Source organism: Falco punctatus (assembly GCF_963210335.1).
Source record: "Falco punctatus genome assembly, chromosome: 6".
NCBI lineage: Eukaryota > Metazoa > Chordata > Aves > Falconiformes > Falconidae > Falco > Falco punctatus.
Window position 1 is genome coordinate 36,918,363 of NC_137585.1, and position 17,366 is coordinate 36,935,728.

General features: G+C 49.7%; 1 protein-coding gene across 3 annotated transcripts; it reads right to left on the reverse strand.

Moving 5' to 3' along the window:
- Window positions 1-10,235: 10,235 nt before the first annotated feature.
- CENPM (centromere protein M) lies at window positions 10,236-17,335 on the reverse strand. 3 transcript variants are annotated; one of them, XM_080393077.1, is made up of 7 exons: window positions 17,175-17,335; window positions 16,823-16,902; window positions 14,185-14,283; window positions 13,074-13,153; window positions 12,050-12,141; window positions 11,156-11,290; window positions 10,236-10,876 (listed from the first exon to the last, which is right to left on the reverse strand). In XM_080393077.1, the coding sequence occupies exons 1-6, from the start codon at window positions 17,229-17,231 to the stop codon at window positions 11,165-11,167; spliced, it is 534 nt and encodes a 177-aa protein (XP_080249203.1). In that variant the 5' UTR covers window positions 17,232-17,335; the 3' UTR covers window positions 10,236-10,876; window positions 11,156-11,164. The 3 variants fall into 3 exon arrangements, with proteins under 3 accessions (XP_080249203.1, XP_080249202.1, XP_080249201.1); XM_080393076.1 differs by having other exon boundaries at window positions 11,130-11,290; XM_080393075.1 differs by having other exon boundaries at window positions 10,236-11,290; window positions 17,175-17,331.
- Between the last annotated feature and the right edge of the window lie 31 nt (window positions 17,336-17,366).

Genomic DNA, 17,366 nt, shown 5'->3' on the forward strand with positions numbered 1-17,366 from the left:
GCCTCCCCTGCCCTTTGTAACAGTGGTTGATTGTTTTTGGAGCACCAAAATTAAAGCCTGGTGAGTCGTTTGAACTGTTTGCATCTCAGAGCTGAATACACTTGATAATAGCACAAATGCATAATTAAAGAGCAGAAAAAAATGACTCACTGGATAAGGAAATGTGCTTTTCTTATCTGCTCTGCAGAGAAACAAAAACCCCAGGAACCTGGGACTCCTGCTAACTAAGTACTTTTATTAAACAAATAAACCAGCAAAGATATCAAACGAGCTATTTAAAAATTATGTCTTAATGCTGGAGTCAGAGAGCTCTATTTCCAGTGCTGTTTGGTCCAGCCCCACACTGGGAGGTCTGGCTTTGGCCAAGGTCGGCTGCTGAGATCCCTGTGGTGAATGGGGCAGCACCAGTTACCCAGGAGTGTGGAGGGATGGCGGCATCCTGCGAGCACTCGTACACACATGAGCGGCTGGACTCAAGTGAGTGGTTCCTCTGGTGTCAGGGGTGGGTGAAGTGACTCACGCACACGCTTGCAGAACCACCCGTAGCAGAAAATATGTACTGAAAGTTCACCTTGTGCTCGTGCACACCGGAAACCCAAAGGCTCGTTGATCAGAGAAGCTGCAAGGTGTTTATCAAGCAGACCCAGTTACCTCGGGACAGACTTCTGACAGATTGCACCCAATGCCCTGGGAACACCTCAGCACAGCCCACCGTCTGCCCTGCATCCAGGCGGTGCTGCTGGAAGACTTCAGCTGGAGCCAGCCCCCAAAGCACGTTCGACACTTCACCCTCAGGCCCCTTCCCAACACCCCTGCACTGGCTGGTGGGAAGCATCCCTTCCTGAAGAGCCCCACTATGGCTCTCGGGAGCCAGTTCCTCAGGGCTCCAGCACAAACCATCTCCTCGGGATCCACCGGGATGCCCCAACATGGCCCAGGCCCACTTTGCTCTGCCTTCTCAAAGTCAGCCAGGCTTAGGGACAAACTCTGGGAAGATTTTAGGAATAATGTGGGAAACCAAAGGCTTCAAGAGATTCACCGTAAAAGCCAGACCCTCTGTAGGTGTTCTGCTTCTTACCAAGGGGTTTTGCGGTAGTGCTCATCCATCTGCGTGGGGAGTTTGGAGTGGGGCAGCACCCCAGTGGCATTGGTTCTGCTGAACGTTATTTGTTTCCCTTCTCCTTGTTTACATGTCCCTGGACCTGTGCTTATCCATGAGGCTAAGGAAAAATGAGCGGGTGTCCTTAACTCCCTCTGCAAGGGGACTTGGACCCTCCAGGGATGATGCTGAGCACCCAAATTAGGCTTCTGCAGTGGACTGCCCTTTGAAGACCCCTCTAGGGTCATAAAGCAGTGGGTCAGTGCTGCCTGGACTCAGCTTCCTTCTGCCCATTCCCCCTCCCTGCTCCAGAGAGCCCAGAGGGACACAGAAGCATGTAGAGGACATACAGGGGAACCCCCCTCCCTGATCCAGCCCTGAGAGGGCTGAGCCTTTGACCTTCCCTGCCAGGAGCAGGCGGTGGGTGGCAGCGAAGGGTGTTTCCAGCCGCTGTGCTGGCTGCTCTCGCCACTCTGCAGAACATGGCAGGACTCTCTTAGCAAGGCTTGGGCCACTGGACACTGCCCAGGCTCTCACAAGATCTCCCGTGTTACCAGTGACACGCTGTTAGCTGAGACCAGCTCTTCAGCCTGGGCATCCCTGTGAGCAAATGGTGAGCAAAGCTCCCTGCCCTCTCTGCCTGTGGCCGGGATGCTGTCCCCATCTCCGTCCTGAGGATGGGTGGGAAGTTTGCCCTGTTACCCTTGGATGACTGGGGTAGCGGGGAGGCCAAGTGTCCCTCCCAGCTTTGCCTGTGGCTGGTCATAGGGAGTGTTCACGTGCCCAGGCAGGGCTGGGCAGCACCTCCAGCAGCGAAACAGAAACCAGCGGCTGAGGGAGATGTGCTGCCACACTACAAACCTCTGAGCAGGTGGGTTCAGCTGGTTCAGGCATGCGTATGCTGGGGCACAAACCTCCCCGGCACGTGAGGCCAAGCGTAGAAACCTCCCCAGCGCTCGCAGTAGGGAGCCCCACTGCTGTGCTTTCAGGGCACGAATCTCCAGCAGACAACTCCAGAGCCAAAACCCAAAGCCTGATGGAGGCGAGGGGCTGTCTCCCTTTGAACCCCCACCCTTTGTAGCTTACTTCAGCAGCAAGGGACAGGAAACTGCTTCGGTCAGCCTGGAAGTCAAAACTAAACTAAACAGCCCCAATTGCATTTTGCATAGTGCTTTGTTACAATGAACAGCTTGCAGGAAAGCTGCAGCTCCAGCTGACATACGGGAATGGTTTAGTGAACACATTAGAACAAGAAGGCAACCTGAGAAAAGGCAAAGGTGCTTGCAAGCAATTCCAACAGAGAAGAAATTATTTTTCCTGATTGCAATGATTTGTTGCAATTTATTTTGCTGCCTGCTGTACAACCACCCCCCTTCTCCATATAGAAATAAAAGCCCACCACCTTCCATGGACTGCAGCCCAGCTCCAGCACAGCCACGCTCCTCAGCACTGGCCACAGGAGCCATCCTAGCAGAGATGACCAAAATTAGCAGCATGTTTGGGTAACTTAAAGCACAGCTCAAACAGGGAACAAAATGCACCAAAAAAACCCCAACCAAAAACTCCTGTGGCACCTGCAGATTGCAACAGCTGAAGCCTGAGTACAGGTACAGAAGCCTGCATGGTTTCCAGTACTAGCTATCGCTCCAGAAACAGGTCCCTGAGTTGGCTTTTGTGGCTGCCCTGCGGCTTCCCACCACCCCAGGCACAGGCAGGGGCAGTAGGTGCAAGGCCAGCCTCCCTCAGCCCCACCTCCAGGGAGCTCCGACTTCTCTGCTTGTCACCACTGAATGATGCCCGGAGAGCAGCTGAGCTGAGTGAGTACAGGGATTTTTCGCTGTAGGCTGCTTGGCCGGTCAGATGCCAAACTCAAGCTGGTTTCAGCCCCACAGCATTGAGAGGGACTGCAGTGCTGCAAGAAAAATGAATCGCACGTGTTTTGACATGAGCAAAGCTCCAGTCGGGGATGAGAAACAAGGAAGCACGTTTCCAGTGAGCCAAATGGGCCCCACGGCCGGCCGGCTGCCTCTGGCAGTGAGCTTGTCACCGCCACGCTGTTGGCTGCAAGGCTGTGGCTGACAGCCTCCCCTCTCCTCGCGCTGCCACCAAAGCACTGGGCTGCATTTCATTAGTCTGTGGTGGCATCACCGTGCTCGCCAGTACCTCCACACTGTTCTCCAGCTTCTCACGGACCTTCAGGTACCGGCCTGCTGTAAAAAGGTCAGAGTGATTTCATTTGCACTGGCTTGAGTGCAGAATGTTATGGATTTCCATGGCCTCATTAAAGACGTGATGTAGGAGAGAGAGCTGACAGGCAGATTTGGCCCGTGCCCATCCTCTCCTGGCTGGCATCTGGGCATGATGCCTCAGCTGTCCTGCCAAAGCCTGGAGATGCAACAGGGGAGCAACGCAGTGGGTGGGGAAGGAGAGGAAGGGTAGGATGAGGGGTGCTGCAGATGCAGAGTTGGGGAGTTGGAGAGGGACTGCCAGCAGCCCTGTGCCATACCCTCCACCCCCCACCCCCCAAGGGACTTGTGAGCAAAGTCCATTGATTCCCTTCCAAAGGGATGGTCCTCCCCACAGCTTGCAGGGCTCCCCCTGTAGCAGCCCCACCAAATTCTGAGCCTTTGGGGGCTCAGAGGCTCTGGCTGGAGGGACAAGTTGCACCAGCATAGGCTGCCACAGGAAGGTAGATGCTGTGGGGGGTGAATGGCACTACCAAGGCAGGCAGACGTAATTGCCCACCAAGACCTCTTTCCCTATTTCCCATCTCAGCAAGAGCACCCATAAGGGAGGTCCTGCCCACTGCCATAGTCCATGGGAAGGCTGCCCATCCACCCCCAGGGAACATCTCCTGGCCAGCACAGCTCCCCAGCACACACTTGCCTTCCCTTTTCATGCTGCCCCCACAGCACTGCAGAGGGCTGGACCACCAGAGGATGCAGGCAGGTTTTCAAGGGATTGTGCAGAAATATAACATCTTCCATCACCCAGCCTAAAAACACACATTAGAGGCTGAGGGCAGATACAGCTTTACACCCCCTAATAATCTTGTCTATAAGCTAGATAACTAGGACTGTAAATCCCTGGTAATAATCACAGCCACCATGCCTGCAAGCTCTCCCCCAGACCATTCATTTGGCTTGATGATGCTTTAAAGAGACATCTAATGAGGATAATCTGATTCTTCAAATCTCCTCTGCTTTTGGGCAGCAGAGCAATTCTGTCCCCCTCAAACTCCTCCTTCCTCCATGACTGTCTTTATTTCCCCTTCTCATATGAATCACTCTGGGGTTTCCTTTGCTTTTTGCATTACTATTTTGATTCTTTGATATGACCACTGCAATCAAGATTCTCTCCCTTTAGAACCTAATTAGCATGAAATCAGACTCTCTTTTTACTCATAGTCTCATAACAGGATGCTGGCCTATGCTTCAGCTCTCACTCGGGTGCAGGGAACATTGCAGCCAGCTTAAAAAATTCCCTCTTTACCTGATTCAATCAGAACCACTTACGGGAGATCCACACACATTTCAAGCTTGGCAAGAGAGTCAAGCTTTGGGAGGGGGGGGAAGGTCTCAATCACACTCAGCTTTCAGCACAGAGCAGATGGCGAACATACTGACTATATAATTTATAGGACGCCATCACTACGTATTAGTCCCATGCAGTGTCTGAGCTCAGCCAAACCACAGCTCATGCAGACGCAGAGGGGACTCACGCAGGTGATGCTCCACATGCAACCTGGGCAACAGGAAAGAGCCAGGTTGCGGAGAAAGCACATGCTTCACATTTCACCTCCTTCATAACACAGAGCAGAGGACGTGGTGCAGCAGCCCTCACCCTGGAGGGGTTTTCTCTTCCCTGCGGGCTGGGCAAACACTTCCCAGCCCGCAAACTTGTGTTCAAACTGGGTCAGTATTATGCAACATCTGCGCACAAGCAACTCCCCTTCCCTTCCCCAGAAGCAGCTCACGCAGCAGCACAATGGATGCCAGGGCTGCCCAAGGCCAGGTGCTGGGGTTTGTTTGCACTTCTGCAGGGCTGCGTGCTGGCACAGCCTGGTGTGCAGCTTGCTGGGGGTCACAAAGCCTCAGAGGGACATGCACCACCACTGCAGCTCTATTGCCACAGTGCCCCTGCCTTTCACCCAGACACACACACGGGGATGCCAGGGAGGCTTGAAGGACCTATAGGTGAAGAAGGAGAATCACTCAGGATGGCCAAGTGAGGTTTTAAGAGAGGAAAAGATCAAAAGAGACCACCAGGTAGTAAAACCACTCCCTGTAGAGCAAGGTGAAGGCAGCTCCAGCCCCATCTCTAAGGTAGCAGAGCATTTCCAGCCCTCTGCGTGGCTACAAAGGAGCTGGAGGCAAGTGTGCATGACCCAGCCTTTGCAAGTACCCAGTATGCGGGCACAGAGTGACACTGTGCTGTCCTAGGGCTTCCCCAGCTCCAATGGCTTTGATCCTCTGCTGCTCAGCATAACAGCATGAGGTACTGAGTCACCCCCCAGACCCATGGGGGGAACGAGGATTAATTAGTTGATGCTGGCACATTGCTTTGAAGAGAGGTGCTCCACTGCAGCATGAACCACAGGTTGTTACGTACCGGGCAGAGTCAAATGCAACCCTGGCTTCACATCTGTCATCTCTGGAAGAACAAGAAAAGAAAACAAGGGCAGGAGGGTGTGTTGTAGCAAAAAAGAACATTCACAGTGGGGTGATGCCCATGCTGATGTCAAGCCCAGGAGAGCAACCAGCACAGAAGCTCAGGAGAGCTTTGAGATGACCAGCGCAAACAGCAATAGTACCTCAAGGACTGCTGACCCTCAGCGAACACCCAAGGTATTTCGCCAGCCCAAGCGCTGCAGCAACATAGCCGGTAGGGCAGGAGTAAGGCAGGCCCAGCGCAGCGCGGCATCGTCACCCCGTCACCGCGGGGTGGGCACACGGTGGGACCAGAGAGCTTCCACGGGAACACAGGAAAGGAAAACACCCATACTGCCAGAAAACAGGGAAAGCCTCCTTAGCGTGTTTAATGTTAGCTGGACTTTTTAGGTCTTTCCAAATGGTCACCAGTGTGCCCCTGCATGCAGACCACTCCAGAGCAGGGGTGCTTCAGCCAGCCCTGGCACAGGTCGCTGTAGTGCCGATCCAGAGGACAGAGCAGCCCCTGCGCACCAGGGCCAGGTTTCCCAAGGGGAGGTGACTTCTCTTTGTTTTTGTCCTCGCCTCACCTCAGTGCTCCTTCCCGTGACACGCAGAGCCCACTGGGCTCTCGCACCCAGCCCGCGGCTGCACCTGGGCCGGCGGCGGGGAGGCAGCCTGTGTGTATGTAAAACATGGGCTCTTTCACACACCGCTGACTTCCCTCAGCAAAGGAGGCAGCGGGGTGAGGGGATGGGCACAGCGCCTTTCCTGGCTCCTCACAAAACACCCCACCACACGATGAGCTTCAGGGGGATGAGGGATGTCAGCATCACCACATGTGTCAGCTCCCTGAGGAGGCATCCCTGGCAAGGGAAATATGGCCCAGCACAGGCCGGGAGCCCACACTACTCAGCTGCCAGGGAGTCACAACACTCCCGAGTCCCCTGCACACAACCTGTCTCACACATTGGTTCTTCACAGCCAAGACAGCACCTCCTGCACAGAGCCGACCCGAGGGGATGCCATCCTGCCTAGCATCGCTGCACCATATTTAGTATTTAACGGCAAGGAAGACACTGATTTCTCCCACTGGCCAATTCAACAATACTTGAACTGTGCGGGGAATTTCAGCGTTTCAGAGGGTGGTTTTGTTCCACTTCACAACAAAACCCAACTGTGCCGCAGCTCTTCACGAGCAGGATTGCAGCCCAGTTTCAGGCAGCCTGCCTGCAGCGGAGTCAGGCAGGTAAACAGCACAAAACACAGCCAACCTCAGGAGGTGCCTGGCAGGCAGGTCCCACCAAACCCTCCTCCCCCAGAACTTCTGTAAAAATCAAACTGCTAATTAGGAAAAAATGGTTTATTCTGAACGTCTCCAGCCAATTTGTGACCCCAAAGCAATGTCAATTTGCCCTCATCACACCCCTCCAGCAGAGGCAGCTTCTGCTGTAGAGGCAGACCCAGTGAGACACAGTGAATTTTAACACACGTGCCCAGGGTCATACAAGAAATCAGTCACAGAGGTGAAATGAGCCCAGCATTTCTGGCTCCCAGCTCTGGGCTGTGCCAGCTATTGCTTTCTCTTGCATATAAATCACTTTTCCCCACCAGTGAAGGACAGCTGGTCACTGAATGGAAAGTAGCAGTTGTTCAGCAGCCCACAGCAACACGGCACATCAGCTTAGGGTGGGAAGTGGAGAATACTCAGTGTGCAGAGGAGACTGCCAGGGGATCTGGGCCAGCCGGAATCTGGCACGAGCAAAGCCCAGTGCTCCTGCAAAACCAAGACAAGTTAAAAATCCCACAGAAGAAAGTATCTCCCTTGCTTTTGCCAGCAGATCAGGTACCTCTGCCACAGCTCTGCAGGTCAGCGCCAGGCAGCAGCAGAGCAGGAGTCTCTTCTTGTCCCCTGCTGTTGCAGACAGTTGTTGTGATGAGAGCTACCAAGCAGCTCTCCCAGCTGCTTAGCACAGCATGACCACTGCTGCTTTGCACAACCGCTGACCTAACCCAGCCAGCCCCTTCAAACTACAGGTCTTGGCAAGCAGAGACATCCAGTTCTAACCAGTCCTTAAAGCAAATATTAGAGGTGGCCTTGAACCTAAACCTCTACAACCAGGGTTAGATTTATCTCTGGTCTTTGTTCCAGGACAGAGAGATCTTTTACTATAGGTGTCATACCAGTACACAGAAACGAGCATATCATATCTTACCACACTTAAAAGATGGTCTGATTTAACCGCTGGCGTGGCAAAGCCAGAAAAAAAACCCTTGCCTTGGAAAACCTGGGCTAGCAGAGAGCTGTGATCCCAACAGGTAATACCAACCAAACTAATTTGTGCTGAACTCTCTCACAGAGCACCTCCATGAGCAGCTCGACTAGCAAGATGAGGATACAGTCTTCAACAAGGGACTGGGCTGAAGGCAAAATCCTGTGGGTCAACCTGCCATAGAGAGAGACCCTATTAAAGCCTCATTCAGTTTCACCCAAGAACCCCACTACATGACCAGAGCTTACACCAGTGCAACTGGTATAAGGTCTTCTATACTAATTAAACTGCTTTTACACTAATTTTGCTGACATACAAAGACATATCCACAAACCGAGACAGTCAAACCAGCAACTCTTATGGGTACTTTTGCCACAAAGAGGGGAATTTCTCTTTGTAAATCTCCACAGGGATAGCAAACCGAGAGAACAGAGAGAGGAAGATAAAGCAAGTAACTCCAAAAATATTTCTGTTAGTTTAGATTTCAGCCAGCTTGGCAAGCTCTTTCATAATGTTTAAATACAACAGAACCTGAGTCACTAGCCTTAATTTAGCTTCAGGCCTTCCATGCCTCTGATCCCAATCCAAGTTACTACTTTCACAAGACCTGTATCAAACATTAGCCCTGGCTACTCCATCCAGATGAAAGATACCCTTGGCTGCTTTGTCTTCTCTAGTAGGGGCAGTATTATGGCCTGTCTAAACTAATAGCTGACAGTTCCTCGAGGTATTTACATAGTTGAAGCTGTAGCTTTAGATGTGTCCCAACTACTTTTGGTTGTAAAACATGATGGACCTGAGACACAGTGTCATATTCTTAGATACGCTCCACTTCCTCTGCCAGTTCTAGTAAAGACTTTCTCCAAAGAGTAAGAAAAATATTTGCCCCGAGGTGAAGCAAGATGCTGCTCTTAAGGAACTAGATTTTATTTTGTACCAGCTGGGATTTGGCCACCTGTAGGAAGCACAAACAGCATCATTCTTCTTTGAAAGTAGTAGAAGGAAAGAAATACTACATCTGGAACACTGTGGTGGAAAAAAAAAAAAAACAAACCAAAAACCACCCTATGTTTGAAGGTGCAAGAATGGACAGTAGCACGTGTGGGTTGCTACAAAGCACTCTGGGTGAACCAAAGAAAGTTTCGTTTTCACCGGCTAAAAGCACAGCAAAAATTACTCGAGGCCAAAGGGATTTTACCCAAGTCCAATAATTATTAGAGGCAACTGGAGAGTGACCTAAGAGACGAAAGAGGCTCTGTACCTTACAGCAGTTGTGGAGGACACAAGACTGGCTGATTTCACGCCGCAGCCCTTCCTTCTCTCCCCCAGACTGCACCTGCACATCAAAAGCAAATCGAAACCAGTCTATTCTAAACCATGGTCTCATTTATTTTGAGGGACCCAAAGCCGGAATGAGGCAGAGACAGCATAACCAACAGAGAAACTTGTTTCTCAGCATGAATGCCCCGCTCTGGTGGCAAAGTCCTAGCTAGTACCTTCGGGATCACAGAGCTAGCTGAAAGTAGGGCATGCTCGTTAAGCCTCCAATCCTTCTTACATGGCCATCAGAGTTTACACATGTCTTTCTCCTTTGAGTTTTAGCCAGAGTCCAGCCCTTTTGGGCACCAAAACACAGCTGAATGGTTTAGCTCCTTTTGTTCCAGCTGACAAACAACCCAGCCCTCCCCCACCAGCAACGATACAACCGGAGCTAGGATTTGTGTGTCCTCTGAGCAAGGATACAGGCTTTGTGCCTTGCTGAGCCGTCTTTGCAAGGACTGCCAACACTCACAGCTGATTAAGCCTGCAGTGCTGCTTTCTGCATTTTCCTGCTCACACACAGATGTCAGAAACAAGCTAAGCGAAACAGCACACACAGCTAGAGCTCTGCACCTAGGAACATTAAAGCAGGCTATTAAGGATTAAATAAATTAAACCAGAGGGGAGCTTAACACATTCTCTCTAGGCTTCATTTCCACCTGGCATGCAATTCTCGCTGTATTCTGGAAGGTGGCTCAGCTCGGTGGGCAGGAAGGATTGCATTTGGAAAGCTTTTGCCACCACCACGTGGCTGACAGCGCGCCTGCAGCCCCGCAGCTAACGTGCCGCTCAAACTGCCAGCAAGGGCCAGCCCCGCTGCCAGGGCAAACTGGCACAAGCCGTCACAGGTTTTACAGCCAGTGCCACACACCTAAACAAAGGACATACAACTAATTATTCAATATTATACATTTTATTAACTTAGAACTCCAAAACATGCTACCGACTTGCAGTAAGAATAAGGCACGAATTACTGCCAGTAAGAACCTGTTAGTTACGGGATTAGACACAGTGTATGCCCAGCTCGGAGGAGACGTGTTTTCTGTATGTTGCCATAGTCCAGTCCGCTGTGTTTCACCTGTGGTCAGCCCCAGAGGCTGGGTTGCAAGGGTTATCCCGGGCTTGATAGACTAGGGTTGCTTGTTATCCCGGGCTTGATAGATTGAGCCTTTTTCTTTGAAGATCTAAAAGAAAGCTAAAAGTGCTAGATTATCTTGTTTAGTCCCCTTCCTACTCAATTAAGTATTAGGCATGATCTCTGGGCAGATGCTCCCACAGCTGGAACACTAACTGCCAACTGCACTCTATCTAGAAGCTGAAGGACTGCCTGCCTTCCCCATGATTTTCTTGGTGGGGAGACAAAACCTGGCAGCAAGGTTTCACATTAGTCCAAGGTGCTGTATTTCCACTGAAAGGAAGCAGAAGCCTGCTGCCTCTTCTCTAGCATTCTGGGGACACTCAACGATGACGTGCAGCATTAACGATAGCAGCCTGTTCTTCCAGCATTCTCCCAGTAAACACACAGCTCCTGTTCACTGGGAAAGTAGGTGAAACTCAAACTTGACTGTGAAATAGGATTCAGATGTAATAACAGATAGGAATCCCCAATTCAAACTGCCTCCTCCCCTGCCCCAGCATATTATCCACTAAACAGGAATCAAGCTTTTCTTGAGAGATTAGCAACTAGGAACAGCTCTGGATGAGTGGTCATGACAAGCCAGGCAAAAAAACTTCCCAAAGTCATTCCAACAACAGCAGCTTGAACACCTGAAGTTAAAAAAAACAAACCCTGATGAATATGGCTGAATTCTTACAATGAGAAGCTAGTTATCATCAGAGTTCCTCATCAGTAAGCCAAAGGACAAGGCAGAAACTCCAGTTATGTGACCAGCACAGATCTGTAACATCCGGAGAAGTCGCTGAGCAGTGGCAACTCGTATTCCTTCCAACTGGAAACAAAACAGGGAAATTATTTAATCAATAGAAAAGAATAAAAACAGTGCCAAGCTGTGATAAAAGAAAGAACCAGAGCAGGCATTAAGTATATGCTTCAGAGTGGCTAGCTACAGAAAACCCCAAACAGGTCCATTTGCTCATTTACTCCACTAATGTTAAAGGGGGTAGAGCAGTGTCAGGTGAAAACTCAGAAGGGCTTGCCAAAAGCACAGATACTACCTGCTGGCAGGGAAGCAGTCTCTGACGGTGGAATGATGAGAACGTGGAAAAGCGAAGTGTGCTACCGCTGAATGCCAAAGTCTCCCTCCAGCTTTTCAGACCAAGCAGGTAATTGGAAAGAGTGGCATATCAGATGGCAAAAGAATCTGTGCAGCAACAAAGCCTGGCTAACAGGAAGCATTATGCAAGCAAGAGAGTTACATGGCAAATAACAGCTCAAGGGCTCCCAGAAAAAAAAAAAAATGCCTCAAGGAACAAGTGTACCAAGGCTTTGCATATCAGAGAAGTATTTGTTAATTTAGACTTGGCTTCCTGAGGCTTTGCAGTAGCACAGGAAGGAGCAGGTAATCCAGAAGACTCATTTCTAAGGACAGTCAGACTACTGTACCTCTACCGTTCTGGCAGAAAGAGTATGGTCTCTGACACTTGCAGTAGCATGTTAGCAATAAAAATATGTACACATAATGCTGCTCCTAAGGTTCAGAGAGCAGTGGAACTCACAAATCCCTTCAGACACCAAATAAGCACCTTACCTCCAGCTCACAGAATAGCACAGGACTGCAGTAGGCTTCTCCCAGTTTCCAGATGGCACTGATCTCTACGCTGCAGGAATTCACCCTGCCAACTACAGAAAAAGTTTTCCCACGTTACATGCTCCACAATCAACATTCAGTGAATAAAAGTACCAGGAAATTCCATGTCCACAAAATGATCCAGAGGTAATTTTGAGTGCGCCATACATTTTGGCTAAGGGATTAGTACACTATCAGCACAGGTAGAATCTTCCCCTCACTGACTGAAAGCCCTCCTGGCTCATGTGGTATCACAGAGTGGTCATATGTCTGAGGAATTCACTCAGTCAGGGCAGCTGTAGCATGAGGCAGCACTAAGACTCCTTCTCACCCCAGAATTAGGCCTCCTGAGCCACAGATTCCAGGGACACAGGAACTCTGTTCCAACACTGAGCAGTAACTGTCTGGCCCCTCCAGGTTCTCAGAGCTGAAATAAGGAGGGTACGCAGGAAAGCACCCTCTCCACTCCAGGCTGGGATGGGGCAGGGCAGAGAAAGATTAGAGGCACAACAGGGCCAGACAGTACACAGCAGGGATGCCAGTCTTCTATTAAAACTATACTTAATAGTTTATTAGCTCATCCATTTAGATTCATTTTATTACCACAGTATTATATGCTCCTTGCTGCTCATTAAGATTATCATTAAGACAGATCTGCAAGAAGAAATAAAGAGACTTCTGCAGTGCCACAGGGGGAAAAAATAAAATAAAAAAATCAATAACACAAATTATATTCAGGGATTAGGGACAGAAAAGAAAGGTCTGATTGGCAAAACCAAAAAGGATAGAGCAACTGAGCATGAGAGAAGAGAACCATGTTTTACCTAACAATAAAAAAAGGTAGATGAGTTAAGATACAATTTAAACAAAGCTTTTGACAAAGCCACTGGTTTCTTGTTTTGTTAAATCACTGCCCTGTTTTAAAGGAAAGCAACAGTGAGCTGTGCTGCTCAGAGAGGAGGAAGAGGACAGATGCCATACATACCCCCAGTGACAAGAAAGCACACTTTCCCCAGGAAGAAGCTGGCATCCACATAAGCTAGGGAAGCTTCGACATTCTCCAAGCTGTCAGAAAAGCACAGGCAATCCATTTGGACAGGGCGGTAAAACAAGTGCAGCATAAGGACAAAGGGAATAACTTTCAGAAGCACAATTAGAAAACGAATGACGTTAACATCTGCTGATCTGTGAGCTGGCAGTTATGCTCTGTGCTAAAAGCATGACATTAGAGACCTCTAATACCCACAGCTGTTTAATAATATATAACATATCATTTCTACCCAAGACTCAGTTAGACTTAGTTCGAATGGTGTCCTCCATAATTTGTGGACACTAAGCATCCAAATCCATTAACATCCAATGAAACTTCAGCACTACTCTGGCTCTTTCAGAAGAGCTAGCCCACACATTTCCGCAGCACCATCTGTGCTGTAAGTATGCAGCTGGCCCTGTCATTTTTGGTAAATGAGAACCCAGGATAGTCAAGTCACAAGTTAAGCAAGTAATAAAATGCTGACTTTTGTTCCTTAGCAAGTCTTTACTTATGGCCTGGGGACACAAATACCATTTCTACAAAGATAAGCACAAGATGAAAGAAAAGGGATCAACCCTGCAGACCTTTCTCTTTTGCCTAGAGACATTCATAGTGCTGATCCCAGTTGCCAAGCAGTATCAGTGAACTGGGGACACAGATGCAGCAACTGGCTGGTTATTAGGTAGCACTGCCCAGTGCACAACAGCCATCTGCATATTACAGACCTTAACAGCAGCACCACCATTTCCATCTCATTTTAGAGACTGCATCTTTCCAAAGTTCAGTTCATATCATCCTGTATGTGGATCCCAGAATAAATTCTACCTCCTTTACTATGGCAACTTAATGCATAACAGGCATGTTATTGGAGAGCGCAGTTCAGTTCTAATCCACTGCTGGACGCCAGAAAGCTACTGTATGTATTACCAATCTGTTCCACCACAGCAAGTCTTGGGTTTGAAAACCACTATTCAGCAATTCTGACATAGTAAACATTTAGATTTAGCCATCAGTTCAAGAAAGAATATCAGTTCCCCTTCTCGTATTTTTGCTCTTCTTTTACCTGTATTTACTCTTAATGTCAATCATAAACACAATCAGATCTATCCTGGGCCGAAGGTGATCCCTCTCTGAAGGTAACGGGAGCGATGTAGCAAGGTGACTGAAAGAAAATAAATTTGCCAGTTTAACCAAACAGCTTGGCAAGGCAGTATCCACTTAACCATAACCACATAACTATTGCAGTTCACCACGTAGCAAGCTATTAGGAAGCCCACTAGTTACTAAATACGTAGGCACTAAAGAGACGCTGTGATTCTCTAAGTAGTATTCTCATATCTTAGGCATACTCATAGCTGCTGACAGCCACAATGATACTTGCCAGTCAAGGTTGTTTATAAAGGAAAGCTTGTTAGAGCACAAGACTCACAGAAACCTTTTCTCCACAGAGATGTTTGACAGTAATTCTATTAATTGTTAAGAAGAGTCCTTTCTAACAAAGTGAACCACAATGCTTTACTGGTATATTAGGCTGCCAAGTTTCAGTTAAAATGCATCAGTGCTTTCCTGTCACATTCCAGAGATACTGCTCATATGATCACACAGGAGAGGGTACCTGCTCAGGCATCCATGTTCCAGAAAGATGTGTTGTATTTGCAAAACCTTAAACCAGAAATTTATCACTAGTATAGCTTTATAGATGAAGTTATAACTCAGAAAGAGTGTCTGTTACACTATTACACTATTTTTATCCCTTTCACTGTGTCTGGAGTTACCAGGTAGTTTAGGTGTCCTTCTACACAATACCACCACTGCTGATACAGCTGTTGGAGGAAAACTTGCAGCATGGGCATTTTTTGTGTCTCTTCCCACTACGGGGGGGGAACTCTGAGTAGCACATATCTGGGCCTTCCACAGGGAAGAGTATTATCAGCACCCTATTTTTGGAAGATCACCTGAAAGATAGATTGAACAAATAAAAACTTCAGAATTTCAGCATCTCTCAGAATCCACTTCCTCTCTGGAAACCATGAAAGAAACTCCTTGTGGAATATTACTTCTAGCAATTAAATCTTAAGGACTTAACAGTTTTCCCCAGCAGCCACAGACCATGGTACACATTCCTTTCTATTAATTATATGCAGTTTGCTGTTTTGTCTGCCAGTCTCCAAATAAAGGTGCTTTGTTTCCTATAAATAAGGGAGGTATGATTTAACAAAAACATTCTGAAACTAGAACAAGATATGAGCAAAGCACGCTTGAAAGACACACTGCCACACAAAAAAGCCTATAAATTTAAGGTGAAATTTAGAGAGAAGCTGTGGTGAAAGGAAAGCATCAGATCTCATTGTCTGGGGGGAAAAAACACCAAAACCCAAAAAAAACCCTCAACCCCCCAAAAACCTCCACAATTTGGAATGTTACTATATTTAAACCAATATCAGTAGATGATGGCAGCAGCCTCCAGATGTGCACTGCAGAAGGCTTTTCTTTCCTTGTAGGAAGAAACACAAAAATGCCAGCCCTGCAATTCTTCTCCCAACAGCTGTATCTTACAGATAGATTTGCCAGACAAGATACTATATTTCTTTGCAACGTGTAAAATCCCAAAACAACACAGTGGGGGGAAAAAAACCCACCCTGTTACAGACTTCTGCTTTCCTAGTGATACTAGCGCAGGGACTTGTCTTGCTCTGTAGCACAAGCATAAGTTTCTGTGCCTTTAGGTAGTTACCCAGCTGTACTGCCAGTAGCCAACTAGTTATGGCATTCCACAGCTCAGCAGAAGCTGCAGGATTCACAAAGAAAGCTGGATACTTAATTTACTATTAGTTGGCACAAACATCCAAGATGCCATAACCAGAGCAGTACAATCACTCTAACTGACTAGTAGAACATTATTTCAGGTTTGCCTTTACTGCATAGCCTTGGACTGCAGCAGCAAAATACCTTCTGAAAAAAAAATCCCCAACTAAAAAAAAAACCCAACACAAACTCTTCTGAAGAGTTGAACAAACTCATTTGGTCATTTGGTTTTGGCAAGAGAGCTGTCAAGGACATTATGTTGTAAAAAGTTGGTTAACCAAGCTTTTAAGGTAGAACTTGTTATGCAGCTAAAGTTAAGATTTAAAACGCATCTTAAAAGCTTGAGGAGGAAAAGCGCATGCATGAACATAAACCAGAAAAGGGCTGCGAAGAGCACGAACAGCAATGGACATTTCCAGGAAAACTTGTTTGATTTCAAGTAGTTGCAAGCATTGTACTTGTCCCATTTATGTTAAATTAGGATGTTTAATTCCTATATGCACCTGTCCAGCGGGAACAAAATCATCCGTGCTCCTCCCGTGCTCTTGCAATTGAGTGACCAGACACCTGTGCGACACCCACAGGGCAAGGGCACGAGCACAGCCAACACGACGCGCGTGAGAACTGTCCCCAGCCCCGTCCCCCACCGTGCCCAAGCTGCCCGCCCCGCCCCGAGCGCTCTGCCCCCGCGGCCCGTGCGGCAGCGCCGCCCGCAGCCAGCCCCGCTCCCGGAGGAGCGCGCCGTCCCGCTCCCGCTCCCGCGGCGCCTCCCGCGATCCCGGCGCGCGCGCTGCCGGGGCAGAAACTCCGCATGAGTTAGCGTGGCAGCCGCTGCTTCGGCTCCGTCTCCCGCGCCGGGCGGGCCCGCAGCCCCGCACCCCCCTCCCGCCACTCACATACTGATCTTGAAGCTCTTCTTCTCCAGGAGGAGCGCCTCCGCCAGCCTCTGCTGCAGGCCCTCGTCCGACCCCACCAGCTGCGCCGACAGGAGGGAAAAGCGCGGTCAGAGGGGCAGCCCCGCGGCCCGGGACCGGCCGGGGGAAGCGGCCAGGGCCGCGGGCCGGCCCCGCGTCTACGTTTGCATATTGCGGCCAGGCGGCCTATCCCCCGGCGGTGGGCGGCGGCAGTTACGGCCGTTGCCGCTGGGGCTCGGCCCGCGGCGGCGGAGGGTGCGGGACAGGCGGGCGCGGCCGCAGGGCCGGGACCCGAGAGGCAGAAGCGGCGGCGGGGGCGCGGCGGCGGACCTACCAGGCAGGCGGCGGAGTTAGGAATCGGGAGCTTGTCGAAGGGCTGCACCACCGACATCCTGGCGGGTGTCGGGAGGCAACACCTCCCGCCGGGATTCAAACCGCCGCCCCGCCCCGTGCTCACGTGAGGCGTCGGGGGCGGGGCTTCCGGCGCGGCTGCGCGTGGGGCGGGGCTTCGTGTGAGGGGCGGGCG

Bases quoted from the DNA above. Each gene is read 5' to 3' on its own strand.
- CENPM (XM_080393077.1), bottom strand. From the start codon at position 17,231: ATGTCGGTGGTGCAGCCCTTCGACAAGCTCCCGATTCCTAACTCCGCC. The intron at 14,284-16,822 runs GTGAGTGGCGGG...ATTTTCTTTCAG, and splicing joins AAGAGCTTCAAGATCAGTAT to TCACCTTGCTACATCGCTCC. The intron at 11,291-12,049 runs GTAAGGTGCTTA...TTTTGTTTCCAG, and splicing joins TGCTATTCTGTGAGCTGGAG to TTGGAAGGAATACGAGTTGC.